The 20,000-nt window shown below is 45.8% G+C and overlaps 1 protein-coding gene across 1 annotated transcript in view; it reads right to left on the bottom strand.

Annotated features, from left to right (window-relative positions):
• CUNH11orf98 (chromosome unknown C11orf98 homolog) overlaps positions 1-14,486 on the bottom strand; it is a 38,712-nt gene extending 24,226 nt beyond the window's left edge. The window contains exon 1 of the mRNA XM_053697051.1: positions 14,365-14,486. Coding sequence (XP_053553026.1) covers positions 14,365-14,400 — 36 coding nt within the window. The 5' untranslated portion in view covers positions 14,401-14,486. The remainder of the gene's footprint in view (positions 1-14,364) is intronic.
• Positions 14,487-20,000: the final 5,514 nt, after the last annotated feature.

Raw genomic sequence — 20,000 nt, 5'->3', positions numbered from 1 at the left:
CTTTCACTTGCTTGTAACTGTTAACCTGGCCCTAAATGTTACCTTCATATACAAGAAGAATTTTGCAATGAATTATGCAGCTTTATTTTGTCAAATGAGCATATAATTTAATATTTTTTTCTTTTCACTGAAACAAAAGGACACTTGCTACACACGTATATATATATATATATATATATATATATATATATATATATATATATATATATATATAAATAATTTGAGTATAACCAGTTGTTTGCATGTGTTCAGTTATGTAAAGAGATTAGGGTAGTCCAGCCATCTTCTTCCCTTAAAGTGGTTTAACACGGATTCAGCTTAGTTAATAATAATTTTTAAACAAAGATATATATTCCTTTCAAATCTCCATCTAATAGCTAAATATATATATTTATATACAGGGCTCGACAAACACAGACACTAGGAAACCACTATCGTCTTAAAATGCCTGGCACCCCGGCCTATTGCACCACCCAGCAGAAAAAAAAAGTTATAATATTATAAAGTATTACACCGCCCCACTCAGCTACTTTACAATGCCACCAGGCTAGCAAAATACATTATTATACAAACTGTATGTACACGCCTCATAGGGATAATGAAACGTTTCTGGCTCCTGGCTTTATGGACTGGCTGCTAGATTTTGAATACATTTGTTGAGCCCTGTTTAGATAAACACAATAATATTTGTTTCTAAACTACCTAGTATGCCCTCTGCTATTGCAAAAAACGTTTTCCTATTATAATTGTTGATGCAAAATGCATAATCCACCTTAAAAGAGCAAATGAGTAGAGACAAGGTAAGAGAGAGGTGGAAGAATTTACTTGTTTACAAAAAAGTAGCTAACAGTATTACCCCAAATAATAAATATGAATTGCAATAACCTTATCCATTTTTTTAGTTTAAAGGGACAAGAAACCCGTTTTTTTCTTTCTTTCATGACTCAGATAGAACACACAAATTTTAAAAAAAAATTAAATTGACTTCTTTTATCAAATTTGCTTCATTCTCTAGGCAGCCTTTGCTGAAGGGTAAGCAATGCACTACTGGGAGCTAGCTGAAGACATTGGAAGAATCAATGACAAGAGGAATGTGATCAGCAGCTAGCTTGTGATGGCAATTATGCCCTTGAACCTACCTAAATATGCTTCTCAGGATACCGGTAGAATGAAAGAAATTAAATAACAGAAGTAAATCAGAAAGTTATTGGAAATTGCTGCTCTTCTGAATCATAAATGTTTAAGGTTTACTTTACTGTCCCTGTGATGCAGAGTTTATTTGCTACAGTTCATTAGTACAGCTGTGGCCTTGGTAATTATTAGTACCCCCCTCTATTTATAAATGTGCACCCCACACAGTGTTCCTGGAGACACCTCTATTCAAAACACAGATATGCTGTGGTGTAACCATTATAATTATGGCAGCAAACAGACACTAATTAGTTATGGTATTTATAATAGGCACCATCTATAGATGCATTGTGTATAGGGTTTTGTTTCTCTGTAAATATCAGCACAGCTGGTGCTATTTGAGCTGTTAGAAGCTCTAACATCAGCCACACACACACATGCTGGAAGCTCTAACATCAGCCACACACACACACATGCTGGAAGCTCTAACATCAGCCACACACACACACATGCTGGAAGCTCTAACATCAGCCACACACACACACCCACATGCTGGAAGCTCTAACATCAGCCACACACACACACATGCTGGAAGCTCTAACATCAGCCACACACACACACATGCTGGAAGCTCTAACATCAGCCACACACACACACACACATGCTGGAAGTTCTAACATCAGCCACACAAACACACATGCATGCTGGAAGCTCTAACATCAGCCACACACACACACATGCTGGAAGCTCTAACATCAGCCACACACACATGCTGGAAGCTCTAACACCAGCCTATACACACATGCTGGAAGCTCTAACACCAGCCACACACACATGCTGGAAGCTCTAACATCAGCCACACACACACATGCTGGAAGCTCTAACACCAGCCACACACACACATGCTGGAAGCTCTAACACCAGCCACACACACACATGCTGGAAGCTCTAACACCAGCCACACACACACACATGCTGGAAGCTCTAACACCAGCCACACATGCTGGAAGCTCTAACACCAGCCACACATGCTGGAAGCTCTAACACCAGCCACACATGCTGGAAGCTCTAACACCAGCCACACATGCTGGAAGCTCTAACACCAGCCTATACACACATGCTGGAAGCTCTAACACCAGCCACACACACACATGCTGGAAGCTCTAACACCAGCCACACACACACATGCTGGAAGCTCTAACACCAGCCTATACACACATGCTGGAAGCTCTAACACCAGACACACACACATGCTGGAAGCTCTAACACCAGACACACACACACATGCTGGAAGCTCTAACACCAGCCACACACACACACACACATGCTGGAAGCTCTAACACCAGCCACACACACACACATGCTGGAAGCTCTAACACCAGCCTACACACACACACACACACACACACACATGCTGAAAGCTCTAACACCAGCCACACACACACACATGCTGGAAGCTCTAACATCAGCCACACACACACATGCTGGAAGCTCTAACACCAGACACACACACACATGCTGGAAGCTCTAACACCAGCCACACACACACACACATGCTGGAAGCTCTAACACCAGACACACACACACATGCTGGAAGCTCTAACACCAGCCACACACACACATGCTGGAAGCTCTAACACCAGCCACACACACACACACATGCTGGAAGCTCTAACACCAGCCACACACACACACATGCTGGAAGCTCTAACACCAGCCACACACACACACACATGCTGGAAGCTCTAACATCAGCCACACACACATGCTGGAAGCTCTAACACCAGACACACACACACATGCTGGAAGCTCTAACACCAGCCACACACACACACACACACACATGCTGGAAGCTCTAACACCAGACACACACACACATGCTGGAATCTCTAACACCAGCCACACACACACATGCTGGAAGCTCTAACACCAGCCACACACACACATGCTGGAAGCTCTAACACCAGCCACACACACACACACATGCTGGAAGCTCTAACACCAGCCTATACACACACATGCTGGAAGCTCTAACACCAGCCACACACACACACACACATGCTGGAAGCTCTAACATCAGCCACACACACATGCTGGAAGCTCTAACACCAGACACACACACGCATGCTGGAAGCTCTAACACCAGCCACACACACACACATGCTGAAAGCTCTAACACCAGCCTACACACACACATGCTGAAAGCTCTAACACCAGCCACACACACACACACACATGCTGGAAGCTCTAACATCAGCCACACACACATGCTGGAAGCTCTAACACCAGACACACACACACATGCTGGAAGCTCTAACACCAGCCACACACACACATGCTGGAAGCTCTAACACCAGCCACACACACACACATGCTGGAAGCTCTAACACCAGCCACACACACACACATGCTGGAAGCTCTAACACCAGCCACACACACACACACATGCTGGAAGCTCTAACATCAGCCACACACACATGCTGGAAGCTCTAACACCAGCCTACACACACACATGCTGGAAGCTCTAACACCAGCCACACACACACACATGCTGGAAGCTCTAACACCAGCCACACACACACATGCTGGAATCTCTAACACCAGCCACACACACACATGCTGGAAGCTCTAACACCAGCCACACACACACACACATGCTGGAAGCTCTAACACCAGCCACACACACACACACATGCTGGAAGCTCTAACACCAGCCACACACACACACATGCTGGAAGCTCTAACACCAGCCACACACACACACACATGCTGGAAGCTCTAACACCAGCCACACACACACACACACACACATGCTGGAAGCTCTAACACCAGCCACACACACAAGCTGGAAGCTCTAACACCAGCCACACACACACACACATGCTGGAAGCTCTAACACCAGCCACACACACACACACATGCTGGAAGCTCTAACACCAGCCACACACACACACACATGCTGGAAGCTCTAACACCAGCCACACACACACACACACACATGCTGGAAGCTCTAACACCAGCCACACACACACATGCTGGAAGCTCTAACACCAGCCACACACACATGCTGGAAGCTCTAACACCAGCCACACACACATGCTGGAAGCTCTAACACCAGCCACACACACACACATGCTGGAAGCTCTAACACCAGCCTACACACACACACACACACACATGCTGAAAGCTCTAACACCAGCCACACACACACACATGCTGGAAGCTCTAACATCAGCCACACACACACACATGCTGGAAGCTCTAACACCAGCCACACACACACACATGCTGGAAGCTCTAACACCAGCCACACACACACACACATGCTGGAAGCTCTAACATCAGCCCCACACACACACATGCTGGAAGCTCTAACACCAGCCACACACACACACATGCTGGAAGCTCTAACACCAGCCACACACACACACATGCTGGAAGCTCTAACACCAGCCTATACACACACATGCTGGAAGCTCTAACACCAGCCTATACACACATGCTGGAAGCTCTAACACCAGCCACACACACACACATGCTGGAAGCTCTAACACCAGCCTATACACACATGCTGGAAGCTCTAACACCAGCCACACACACACACATGCTGGAAGCTCTAACACCAGCCACACACACACACATGCTGGAAGCTCTAACACCAGCCTATACACACATGCTGGAAGCTCTAACACCAGCCACACACACACACACACATGCTGGAAGCTCTAACACCAGCCACACACACACATGCTGGAAGCTCTAACACCAGCCACACACACACACATGCTGGAAGCTCTAACACCAGCCACACACACACACATGCTGGAAGCTCTAACACCAGCCACACACACACATGCTGGAAGCTCTAACACCAGCCACACACACACATGCTGGAAGCTCTAACACCAGCCACACACACACACATGCTGGAAGCTCTAACACCAGCCACACACACACACATGCTGGAAGCTCTAACACCAGCCACACACACACACACATGCTGGAAGCTCTAACACCAGCCACACACACACACACACATGCTGGAAGCTCTAACACCAGCCACACACACACACACATGCTGGAAGCTCTAACACCAGCCACACACACACACACACATGCTGGAAGCTCTAACACCAGCCTATACACACACATGCTGGAAGCTCTAACACCAGCCACACACACACACATGCTGGAAGCTCTAACACCAGCCACACACACACACATGCTGGAAGCTCTAACACCAGCCACACACACATGCTGGAAGCTCTAACACCAGCCACACACACACATGCTGGAAGCTCTAACACCAGCCACACACACACACATGCTGGAAGCTCTAACACCAGCCACACACACACACACATATGCTGGAAGCTCTAACACCAGCCACACACACACACACATGCTGGAAGCTCTAACACCAGCCACACACACACACACACACATGCTGGAAGCTCTAACACCAGCCACACACACATGCTGGAAGCTCTAACACCAGCCACACACACACACACATGCTGGAAGCTCTAACACCAGACTATACACACATGCTGGAAGCTCTAACACCAGCCACACACACACACATGCTGGAAGCTCTAACACCAGCCTATACACACACACACATGCTGGAAGCTCTAACACCAGCCTATACACACACACACATGCTGGAAGCTCTAACACCAGCCTATACACACACACACATGCTGGAAGCTCTAACACCAGCCACACACACACACATGCAGGAAGCTCTAACACCAGCCTATACACACACACATGCTGGAAGCTCTAACACCAGCCTATACACACACACATGCTGGAAGCTCTAACACCAGCCACACACACATGCTGGAAGCTCTAACACCAGCCACACACACACATGCTGGAAGCTCTAACACCAGCCACACACACACACATGCTGGAAGCTCTAACACCAGCCACACACACACACACATGCTGGAAGCTCTAACACCAGCCACACACACACACATGCTGGAAGCTCTAACACCAGCCTATACACACATGCAGGAAGCTCTAACACCAGCCTATACACACATGCTGGAAGCTCTAACACCAGCCTATACACACACACATGCTGGAAGCTCTAACACCAGCCTATACACACACACATGCTGGAAGCTCTAACACCAGCCACACACACATGCTGGAAGCTCTAACACCAGCCACACACACATGCTGGAAGCTCTAACACCAGCCACACACACATGCTGGAAGCTCTAACACCAGCCACACACATGCTGGAAGCTCTAACACCAGCCTATACACACACACATGCTGGAAGCTCTAACACCAGCCACACACACACATGCTGGAAGCTCTAACACCGGCCTATACACACACACATGCTGGAAGCTCTAACACCAGCCTATACACACACATGCTGGAAGCTCTAACACCAGCCTATACACACACACATGCTGGAAGCTCTAACACCAGCCTATACACACACACATGCTGGAAGCTCTAACACCAGCCTATACACACACACATGCTGGAAGCTCTAACACCAGCCACACACACACATGCTGGAAGCTCTAACACCAGCCACACACACACATGCAGGAAGCTCTAACACCAGCCTATACACACATGCTGGAAGCTCTAACACCAGCCTATACACACACACATGCTGGAAGCTCTAACACCAGCCTATACACACACACATGCTGGAAGCTCTAACACCAGCCTATACACACACACACATGCTGGAAGCTCTAACACCAGCCTATACACACACACATGCTGGAAGCTCTAACACCAGCCACACACACACACATGCTGGAAGCTCTAACACCAGCCTATACACACACACATGCTGGAAGCTCTAACACCAGCCACACACACACATGCTGGAAGCTCTAACACCAGCCACACACACACATGCAGGAAGCTCTAACACCAGCCACACACACACATGCAGGAAGCTCTAACACCAGCCACACACACACACATGCTGGAAGCTCTAACACCAGCCACACACACACATGCTGGAAGCTCTAACACCAGCCACACACACACATGCTGGAAGCTCTAACACCAGCCACACACACACACATGCAGGAAGCTCTAACACCAGCCACACACACACATGCAGGAAGCTTTTACACCAGCCTATACACACACACATGCTGGAAGCTCTAACACCAGCCTATACACACACACATGCTGGAAGCTCTAACACCAGCCACACACACACACACACACATGCTGAAAGCTCTAACACCAGCCACACACACACATGCTGAAAGCTCTAACACCAGCCAACACACACATGCTGGAAGCTCTAACACCAGCCACACACACACATGCTGGAAGCTCTAACACCAGCCACACACACACACACATGCTGGAAGCTCTAACACCAGACACACACACACACACATGCTGGAAGCTCTAACACCAGCCTATACACACACACATGCTGGAAGCTCTAACACCAGCCTATACACACACACATGCTGGAAGCTCTAACCACCAGCCTAATACACACACACATGCTGGAAGCTCTAACACCAGCCTATACACACACACACACACACATGCTGGAAGCTCTAACACCAGCCTATACACACATGCTGGAAGCTCTAACACCAGCCACACACACACATGCAGGAAGCTCTAACACCAGCCACACACACACATGCAGGAAGCTCTAACACCAGCCACACACACACATGCTGGAAGCTCTAACACCCAGCCACACCACACACATGCTGGAAGCTCTAACACCAGACACACCACACATGCTGGAAGCTCTAACACCAGCCTATACACACACACACACATGCTGGAAGCTCTAACACCAGCCACACACACACACATGCTGGAAGCTCTAACACCAGCCTATACACACACACATGCTGGAAGCTCTAACACCAGCCTATACCACACATGCTGGAAGCTCTAACACCAGCCTATACACACACATGCAGGAAGCTCTAACACCAGCCACACACACACATGCAGGAAGCTCTAACACCAGCCACACACACACATGCTGGAAGCTCTAACACCAGCCTATACACACATGCTGGAAGCTCTAACACCAGCCACACACACACATGCAGGAAGCTCTAACACCAGCCACACACACACATGCTGGAAGCTCTAACACCAGCCACACACACACACACACGCTGGAAGCTCTAACACCAGACACACACATGCTGGAAGCTCTAACACCAGCCTATAACACACACATGCTGGAAGCTCTAACACCAGCCTATACACACATGCTGGAAGCTCTAACACCAGCCACACACACACATGCAGGAAGCTCTAACACCAGGCCACACACACACATGCTGGAAGCTCTAACACCAGCCTATACACACCACATGCTGGAAGCTCTAACATCAGCCACACACACACACATGCTGGAAGCTCTAACACCAGCCTATACACACATGCTGGAAGCTCTAACACCAGCCCTATACACACACATGCTGGAAGCTCTAACACCAGCCTATACACACACACATGCTGGAAGCTCTAACACCAGCCTATACACACACACATGCTGGAAGCTCTAACACCAGCTCTACACACACACACATGCTGGAAGCTCTAACACCAGCCTATACACACCATGCTGGAAGCTCTAACACCAGCCTAACACACACACATGCTGGAAGCTCTAACACCAGCCTATACACACACATGCTGGAAGCTCTAACACCAGCCTATACACACATGCAGGAAGCTCTAACACCAGCCTACACACACACATGCTGGAAGCTCTAACACCAGCCTATACACACACATGCTGGAAGCTCTAACACCAGCCACACACACACATGCTGGAAGCTCTAACACCAGCCTATACACACATGCTGGAAGCTCTAACACCAGCCTATACACACATGCTGGAAGCTCTAACACCAGCCACACACACACATGCTGGAAGCTCTAACACCAGCCTATACACACACACATGCTGGAAGCTCTAACACCAGCCTATACACACACACTGCAGGAAGCTCTAACACCAGCCTATACACACACATGCTGGAAGCTCTAACACCAGCCTATACACACATGCTGGAAGCTCTAACACCAAGCCACACACACACATGCAGGAAGCTCTAACACCAGCCTATACACACATGCAGGAAGCTCTAACACCAGCCTATACACACATGCTGGAAGCTCTAACACCAGACACACACACATGCTGGAAGCTCTAACACCAGCCAATACACCACATGCTGGAAGCTCTAACATCAGCCTATACACACATGCTGGAAGCTCTAACACCAGCCTAACACACACATGCTGGAAGCTCTAACACCAGCCTATACACACACACATGCTGGAAGCTCTAACACCAGCCTATACACACACATGCTGGAAGCTCTAACACCAGCCTATACACACATGCTGGAAGCTCTAACACCAGCCACACACACACATGCAGGAAGCTCTAACACCAGCCTATACACACATGCAGGAAGCTCTAACACCAGCCTATACACACATGCAGGAAGCTCTAACACCAGACACACACACACATGCTGGAAGCTCTAACACCAGCCTATACACACATGCTGGAAGCTCTAACACCAGCCACACACACACATGCAGGAAGCTCTAACACCACCCTATACACACATGCTGGAAGCTCTAACACCAGCCTATACACACATGCAGGAAGCTCTAACACCAGCCTATACACACATGCAGGAAGCTCTAACACCAGCCTATACACACATGCTGGAAGCTCTAACATCAGCCTATACACACATGCTGGAAGCTCTAACACCAGCCTATACACACAAATGCTGGAAGCTCTAACACCAGCCACACACACACATGCAGGAAGCTCTAACACCAGCCTATACACACATGCAGGAAGCTCTAACACCAGCCTATACACACATGCAGGAAGCTCTAACACCAGACACACACACATGCTGGAAGCTCTAACACCAGCCTATACACACACATGCTGGAAGCTCTAACACCAGCCCTATACACACATGCAGGAAGCTCTAACACCAGACACACACACACATGCTGGAAGCTCTAACACCAGCCTATACACACATGCTGGAAGCTCTAACACCAGCCACACACACACATGCAGGAAGCTCTAACACCAGCCTATACACACATGCTGGAAGCTCTAACACCAGCCTATACACACATGCAGGAAGCTCTAACACCAGCCTATACACACATGCAGGAAGCTCTAACACCAGCCTATACACACATGCTGGAAGCTCTAACACCAGCCTATACACACACACATGCTGGAAGCTCTAACATCAGCCTATACACACATGCTGGAAGCTCTAACACCAGCCACACACACACACACATGCTGGAAGCTCTAACACCAGCCTATACACACACACATGCTGGAAGCTCTAACATCAGCCTATACACACATGCTGGAAGCTCTAACACCAGCCTATACACACATGCTGGAAGCTCTAACACCAGCCTATACACACATGCTGGAAGCTCTAACACCAGCCTATACACACACATGCTGGAAGCTCTAACACCAGCCTATACACACACACATGCTGGAAGCTCTAACACCAGCCTATACACACACATGCTGGAAGCTCTAACACCAGCCTATACACACACATGCTGGAAGCTCTAACACCAGCCTATACACACACATGCTGGAAGCTCTAACACCAGCCACACACACACATGCAGGAAGCTCTAACACCAGCCTATACACACATGCAGGAAGCTCTAACACCAGCCTATACACACATGCAGGAAGCTCTAACACCAGACACACACACATGCAGGAAGCTCTAACACCAGCCTATACACACACATGCTGGAAGCTCTAACACCAGCCTATACACACATGCAGGAAGCTCTAACACCAGACACACACACACATGCTGGAAGCTCTAACACCAGCCTATACACACATGCTGGAAGCTCTAACACCAGCCACACACACACATGCAGGAAGCTCTAACACCAGCCTATACACACATGCTGGAAGCTCTAACACCAGCCTATACACACATGCAGGAAGCTCTAACACCAGCCTATACACACATGCAGGAAGCTCTAACACCAGCCTATACACACATGCTGGAAGCTCTAACACCAGCCTATACACACATGCTGGAAGCTCTAACATCAGCCTATACACACATGCTGGAAGCTCTAACACCAGCCTATACACACACATGCTGGAAGCTCTAACACCAGCCTATACACACACATGCTGGAAGCTCTAACACCAGCCTATACACACACATGCTGGAAGCTCTAACACCAGCCTATACACACACACATGCTGGAAGCTCTAACATCAGCCTATACACACATGCTGGAAGCTCTAACACCAGCCACACACACACACACATGCTGGAAGCTCTAACACCAGCCTATACACACACACATGCTGGAAGCTCTAACATCAGCCTATACACACATGCTGGAAGCTCTAACACCAGCCACACACACACACACATGCTGGAAGCTCTAACACCAGCCACACACACACACACATGCTGGAAGCTCTAACACCAGCCACACACACACATGCTGGAAGCTCTAACACCAGCCTATACACACACACACATGCTGGAAGCTCTAACACCAGCCTATACACACACACATGCTGGAAGCTCTAACACCAGCCTATACACACACACATGCTGGAAGCTCTAACACCAGCCTATACACACACACATGCTGGAAGCTCTAACACCAGCCACACACACACATGCTGGAAGCTCTAACACCAGCCTATACACACATGCTGGAAGCTCTAACACCAGCCACACACACACATGCTGGAAGCTCTAACACCAGCCTATACACACACACATGCTGGAAGCTCTAACACCAGCCTATACACACACACATGCAGGAAGCTCTAACACCAGCCTATACACACACATGCTGGAAGCTCTAACACCAGCCTATACACACATGCTGGAAGCTCTAACACCAGCCACACACACACATGCAGGAAGCTCTAACACCAGCCTATACACACATGCAGGAAGCTCTAACACCAGCCTATACACACATGCTGGAAGCTCTAACACCAGACACACACACATGCTGGAAGCTCTAACACCAGCCTATACACACATGCTGGAAGCTCTAACATCAGCCTATACACACATGCTGGAAGCTCTAACACCAGCCTATACACACACATGCTGGAAGCTCTAACACCAGCCTATACACACACACATGCTGGAAGCTCTAACACCAGCCTATACACACACATGCTGGAAGCTCTAACACCAGCCTATACACACACATGCTGGAAGCTCTAACACCAGCCTATACACACACATGCTGGAAGCTCTAACACCAGCCACACACACACATGCAGGAAGCTCTAACACCAGCCTATACACACATGCAGGAAGCTCTAACACCAGCCTATACACACATGCAGGAAGCTCTAACACCAGACACACACACATGCAGGAAGCTCTAACACCAGCCTATACACACACATGCTGGAAGCTCTAACACCAGCCTATACACACATGCAGGAAGCTCTAACACCAGACACACACACACATGCTGGAAGCTCTAACACCAGCCTATACACACATGCTGGAAGCTCTAACACCAGCCACACACACACATGCAGGAAGCTCTAACACCAGCCTATACACACATGCTGGAAGCTCTAACACCAGCCTATACACACATGCAGGAAGCTCTAACACCAGCCTATACACACATGCAGGAAGCTCTAACACCAGCCTATACACACATGCTGGAAGCTCTAACATCAGCCTATACACACATGCTGGAAGCTCTAACACCAGCCTATACACACAAATGCTGGAAGCTCTAACACCAGCCACACACACACATGCAGGAAGCTCTAACACCAGCCTATACACACATGCAGGAAGCTCTAACACCAGCCTATACACACATGCAGGAAGCTCTAACACCAGACACACACACATGCTGGAAGCTCTAACACCAGCCTATACACACACATGCTGGAAGCTCTAACACCAGCCTATACACACATGCAGGAAGCTCTAACACCAGACACACACACACATGCTGGAAGCTCTAACACCAGCCTATACACACATGCTGGAAGCTCTAACACCAGCCACACACACATGCAGGAAGCTCTAACACCAGCCTATACACACATGCTGGAAGCTCTAACACCAGCCTATACACACATGCAGGAAGCTCTAACACCAGCCTATACACACATGCAGGAAGCTCTAACACCAGCCTATACACACATGCTGGAAGCTCTAACACCAGCCTATACACACATGCTGGAAGCTCTAACATCAGCCTATACACACATGCTGGAAGCTCTAACACCAGCCTATACACACACATGCTGGAAGCTCTAACACCAGCCTATACACACACATGCTGGAAGCTCTAACACCAGCCTATACACACACACATGCTGGAAGCTCTAACATCAGCCTATACACACATGCTGGAAGCTCTAACACCAGCCACACACACACACACATGCTGGAAGCTCTAACACCAGCCTATACACACACACATGCTGGAAGCTCTAACATCAGCCTATACACACATGCTGGAAGCTCTAACACCAGCCACACACACACACACATGCTGGAAGCTCTAACACCAGCCACACACACACACACATGCTGGAAGCTCTAACACCAGCCTATACACACACACATGCTGGAAGCTCTAACACCAGCCTATACACACACACATGCTGGAAGCTCTAACACCAGCCTATACACACACATGCTGGAAGCTCTAACACCAGACACACACACACACACATGCTGGAAGCTCTAACACCAGCCTATACACACACACATGCTGGAAGCTCTAACACCAGCCTATACACACACACATGCTGGAAGCTCTAACACCAGCCTATACACACACACATGCTGGAAGCTCTAACACCAGCCTATACACACACACATGCTGGAAGCTCTAACACCAGCCTATACACACATGCAGGAAGCTCTAACACCAGCCACACACACATGCTGGAAGCTCTAACACCAGCCTATACACACATGCAGGAAGCTCTAACACCAGCCACACACACATGCTGGAAGCTCTAACACCAGCCTATACACATCAAGTAGAGCTAATAAGGGGTCTTAGGTGTCAATGAAGATGCTGGGTTTTTATCGGACATAACATTAATAGAACTAATAATAGTATTAAATAAACTAATAACGATACAAATCATAAAGCTCGGTGATGATCCCAGTAACTCACAGACTTAGGCCTGTTGATCTTTCCCCCAGGAGCCATGCTGGATTCTTCACAGGTATTCAAAGTAGTACTTCCGCTTCCGTGTGCGTGCCAAGCCTCGCTCTACTTTCGTGACGTAATCCTATTCTTCCTCCTGATTGGCTCAAACCTTTGTGACGGTAGTGCCTCTCCTCTGGCTTGTTGACGCAATAAACAAATTCGTTTTGTGATTGGTACAGCCGTGCCACCTGGGATTGTCAAGCAATACTTTGCTGTGATTGGTTGAGGTTTCTAAGGGGCGGTGCTTCTAAATAAGAGCTCATTATTGGCTCCTAGAAGCGTCACCTGGATAGGTCTATCGCGAGTTCCTTGTTTTATTTTTCAAACGTGATCTGAAACGGCAGAGACTTCCGGGAGTGCTGCTGTATGGTGAGTTATAAACAGCTGATCTTGTGATCTGTAGTCACTGGGCACAGAGAGGTTTAGCTGTCCTCAGCATTTGAGGGGTTAATAGTTTACTTGTGACTGGGGGGGTTAAATCATTTACTTGTGACTGGGGGGGTTAAATCATTTACTTGTGACTGGAGGGGTTAAATCATTTACTTGTGACTGGGGGGGTTAAATCATTTACTTGTGACTGGGGGGGTTAAATCATTTACTTGTGACTGAGGGGTTAAATCATTTACTTGTGACTGGAGGGGTTAAATCATTTACTTGTGACTGGGGGGTTAAATCATTTACTTGTGACTGGGGGGGGTTAAATCATTTACTTGTGACTGGGGGGTAAATCATTTACTTGTGACTGGGGGGGTTAAATCATTTACTTGTGACTGGGGGGTTAAATCATTTACTTGTGACTGGGGGGTTAAATCATTTACTTGTGACTGGAGGGGTTAAATAATTTACTTGTGACTGGGGGGTTAAATCATTTACTTGTGACTGGGGGGGGTTAAATCATTTACTTGTGACTGGGGGGTAAATCATTTACTTGTGACTGGGGGGGTTAAATCATTTACTTGTGACTGGAGGGGTTAAATCATTTACTTGTGACTGGAGGGGTTAAATCATTTACTTGTGACTGGAGGGGGTTAAATCATTTACTTGTGACTGGGGGGTAAATCATTTACTTGTGACTGGGGGGTTAAATCATTTACTTGTGACTGGAGGGGTTAAATCATTTACTTGTGACTGGGGGGGGTTAAATCATTTACTTGTGACTGGAGGGGTTAAATCATTTACTTGTGACTGGGGGGGGTTAAATCATTTACTTGTGACTGGGGGGTAAATCATTTACTTGTGACTGGGGGGTTAAATCATTTACTTGTGACTGGGGGGTTAAATCATTTACTTGTGACTGGGGGGTTAAATCATTTACTTGTGACTGGGGGGTTAAATCATTTACTTGTGACTGGAGGGGTTAAATCATTTACTTGTGACTGGGGGGGTTAAATCATTTACTTGTGACTGGGGGGGTTAAATCATTTACTTGTGACTGGGTGGTTAAATCATTTACTTGTGACTGGGGGGTTAAATCATTTACTTGTGACTGGAGGGGTTAAATCATTTACTTGTGACTGGGGGGTTAAATCATTTACTTGTGACTGGGGGGGTTAAATCATTTACTTGTGACTGGGGGGTTAAATCATTTACTTGTGACTGGGGGGTTAAATCATTTACTTGTGACTGGGGGGGGTTAAATCATTTACTTGTGACTGGGGGGTTAAATCATTTACTTGTGACTGGGGGGTTAAATCATTTACTTGTGACTGAGGGGGTTAAATCATTTACTTGTGACTGGGGGGTAAATCATTTACTTGTGACTGGGGGGGGTTAAATCATTTACTTGTGACTGGGGGGTAAATCAGTTACTTGTGACTGGGGGGGGTTAAATCATTTACTTGTGACTGGGGGGGTTAAATCATTTACTTGTGACTGGGGGGGTTAAATCATTTACTTGTGACTGAGGGGGTTAAATCATTTACTTGTGACTGAGGGGGGGTAAATCATTTACTTGTGACTGGGGGGGTTAAATCATTTACTTGTGACTGGGGGGGTTAAATCATTTACTTGTGACTGGGGGGGTTAAATCATTTACTTGTGACTGGGGGGGTTAAATCATTTACTTGTGACTGGGGGGGGTTAAATCATTTACTTGTGACTGGAGGGGTTAAATCATTTACTTGTGACTGGAGGGGTTAAATCATTTACTTGTGACTGGAGGGGTTAAATCATTTACTTGTGACTGGAGGGGTTAAATCATTTACTTGTGACTGGAGGGGTTAAATCATTTACTTGTGACTGGAGGGGTTAAATCATTTACTTGTGACTGGAGGGGTTAAATCATTTACTTGTGACTGGAGGGGTTAAATCATTTACTTGTGACTGGAGGGGGGTTAAATATTTTACTTGGGACTGGGGGGGTTAAATCATTTTACTTGGGACTGGGGGGGTTAAATCATTTTACTTGGGACTGGGGGGGTTAAATCATTTTACTTGGGACTGGAGGGGGGTTAATCATTTTACTTGGGACTGGGGGGTTAGGAATAGGGGGTGTGTCTTGTAAAAGAGTAGAGGGGGGAGAGGGAAGATTGGAATGTACAATAATAATGGTTAAAACCAATTCCATATTAACCCAACAGATATAAGGAAAAAAACAAAAACACTCAATGTCTTGATTGGAGATATCGGTCTGATTTACCTTGGAAGTTGCAGGGAAAATTTCAAAGATATTGCTGTAGGTGTGAGCTGTAACAAAGAGAGTGGTAAGGTAATCTGGATGGTTTATTTCCTTGATAAAGTATTATATACAGGTAGCCCTCAGTTTTACGCTGGGGTTAGGTTCCAGAAGGAATGGTTGTAAATTGAAACCCAGTTTATAATGTAAGTCAATGGGAAGTGAGGGAGTTAGGTTCCAAGCCCCTCTCAAAATTGTCATAAGTAACACCTAATACATTATTTGTAAAGCTTTGAAATAAAGACTTTAAATGCTAAACAGCATTATAAACCTAATAAAATAATCACACAACACAGACTTCACTTGCATTTTTCTGCAAACAGTTCTTTCTATGCATTCCAATCTGGACTGATTTATAGACAGGAAGATCTTGTTCCTTTGAAATCTGCTCGATATCTCAGGTCTGGTTAAACTGATTAATTTTAGCTTGCTTGGCTTTGCTGCAACACAAGCGGACAGCTCCGCCTACTGGCTATTTTAATAAATGCACTGCTTCTCAATGCTTTTCAATAGCAGTCACATGACTGGAAAAAAAGGTTGTTATTCTGAAACGGTGTAAATTGAACCGTTGTAAACCGAGGGCCACCTGTATATCTAAATACAAATACCACTGTCTGACAGCTAACTGTATGGTTTATTCCCCATATATCTATATACAGATACCACTGTCTGACAGCTAACTGTATGGTTTATTCCCCATATATCTATATACAGATACCACTGTCTGACAGCTAACTGTATGGTTTATTCCCCATATATCTATATACAGATACCACTGTCTGACAGCTAACTGTATGGTTTATTCCCCATATATCTATATACAGATACCACTGTCTGACAGCTAACTGTATGGTTTATTCCCCATATATCTATATACAGATACCACTGCCTGACAACTAACTGTATGGTTTATTCCCCATATATCTATATACAGATACCACTGTCTGACAACTAACTGTATGGTTTATTCCCCATATATCTATATACAGATACCACTGTCTGACAGCTAACTGTATGGTTTATTCCCCATATATCTATATACAGATACCACTGTCTGACAACTAACTGTATGGTTTATTCCCCATATATCTATATACAGATACCACTGTCTGACAGCTAACTGTATGGTTTATTCCCCATATATCTATATACAGATACCACTGTCTGACAGCTAACTGTATGGTTTATTCCCCATATATCTATATACAGATACCACTGTCTGACAGCTAACTGTATGGTTTATTCCCCATATATCTATATACAGATACCACTGCCTGACAGCTAACTGTATGGTTTATTCCCCATATATCTATATACAGATACCACTGTCTGACAGCTAACTGTATGGTTTATTCCCCATATATCTATATACAGATACCACTGTCTGACAGCTAACTGTATGGTTTATTCCCCATATATCTATATACAGATACCACTGTCTGACAGCTAACTGTATGGTTTATTCCCCATATATCTATATACAGATACCACTGTCTGACAGCTAACTGTATGGTTTATTCCCCATATATCTATATACAGATACCACTGTCTGACAGCTAACTGTATGGTTTATTCCCCATATATCTATATACAGATACCACTGTCTGACAACTAACTGTATGGTTTATTCCCCATATATCTATATACAGATACCACTGTCTGACAACTAACTGTATGGTTTATTCCCCATATATCTATATACAGATACCACTGTCTGACAGCTAACTGTATGGTTTATTCCCCATATATCTATATACAGATACCACTGTCTGACAACTAACTGTATGGTTTATTCCCCATATATCTATATACAGATACCACTGTCTGACAGCTAACTGTATGGTTTATTCCCCATATATCTATATACAGATACCACTGTCTGACAGCTAACTGTATGGTTTATTCCCCATATATCTATATACAGATACCACTGCCTGACAGCTAACTGTATGGTTTATTCCCCATATATCTATATACAGATACCACTGTCTGACAGCTAACTGTATGGTTTATTCCCCATATATCTATATACAGATACCACTGCCTGACAACTAACTGTATGGTTTATTCCCCATATATCTATATACAGATACCACTGTCTGACAGCTAACTGTATGGTTTATTCCCCATATATCTATATACAGATACCACTGTCTGACAACTAACTGTATGGTTTATTCCCCATATATCTATATACAGATACCACTGTCTGACAACTAACTGTATGGTTTATTCCCCATATATCTATATACAGATACCACTGTCTGACAGCTAACTGTATGGTTTATTCCCATATATCTATATACAGATACCACTGTCTGACAGCTAACTGTATGGTTTATTCCCCATATATCTATATACAGATACCACTGTCTGACAGCTAACTGTATGGTTTATTCCCCATATATCTATATACAGATACCACTGCCTGACAGCTAACTGTATGGTTTATTCCCCATATATCTATATACAGATACCACTGCCTGACAGCTAACTGTATGGTTTATTCCCCATATATCTATATACAGATACCACTGTCTGATAACTAACTGTATGGTTTATTCCCCATATATCTATATACAGATACCACTGTCTGACAGCTAACTGTATGGTTTATTCCCCATATATCTATATACAGATACCACTGTCTGACAGCTAACTGTATGGTTTATTCCCCATATATCTATATACAGATACCACTGCCTGACAGCTAACTGTATGGTTTATTCCCCATATATCTATATACAGATACCACTGTATGGTTTATTCCCCATATATCTATATACAGATACCACTGCCTGACAGCTAACTGTATGGTTTATTCCCCATATATCTATATACAGATACCACTGTCTGACAACTAACTGTATGGTTTATTCCCCATATATCTATATACAGATACCACTGTCTGACAACTAACTGTATG

The sequence above is a fragment of the Bombina bombina genome, unplaced genomic scaffold, assembly GCF_027579735.1.
Source record: "Bombina bombina isolate aBomBom1 unplaced genomic scaffold, aBomBom1.pri scaffold_1563, whole genome shotgun sequence".
Lineage (NCBI taxonomy): Eukaryota > Metazoa > Chordata > Amphibia > Anura > Bombinatoridae > Bombina > Bombina bombina.
The sequence above is the reverse complement of the archived record's forward strand: the minus strand, read 5'-3'. Positions and strand labels throughout refer to the sequence as shown.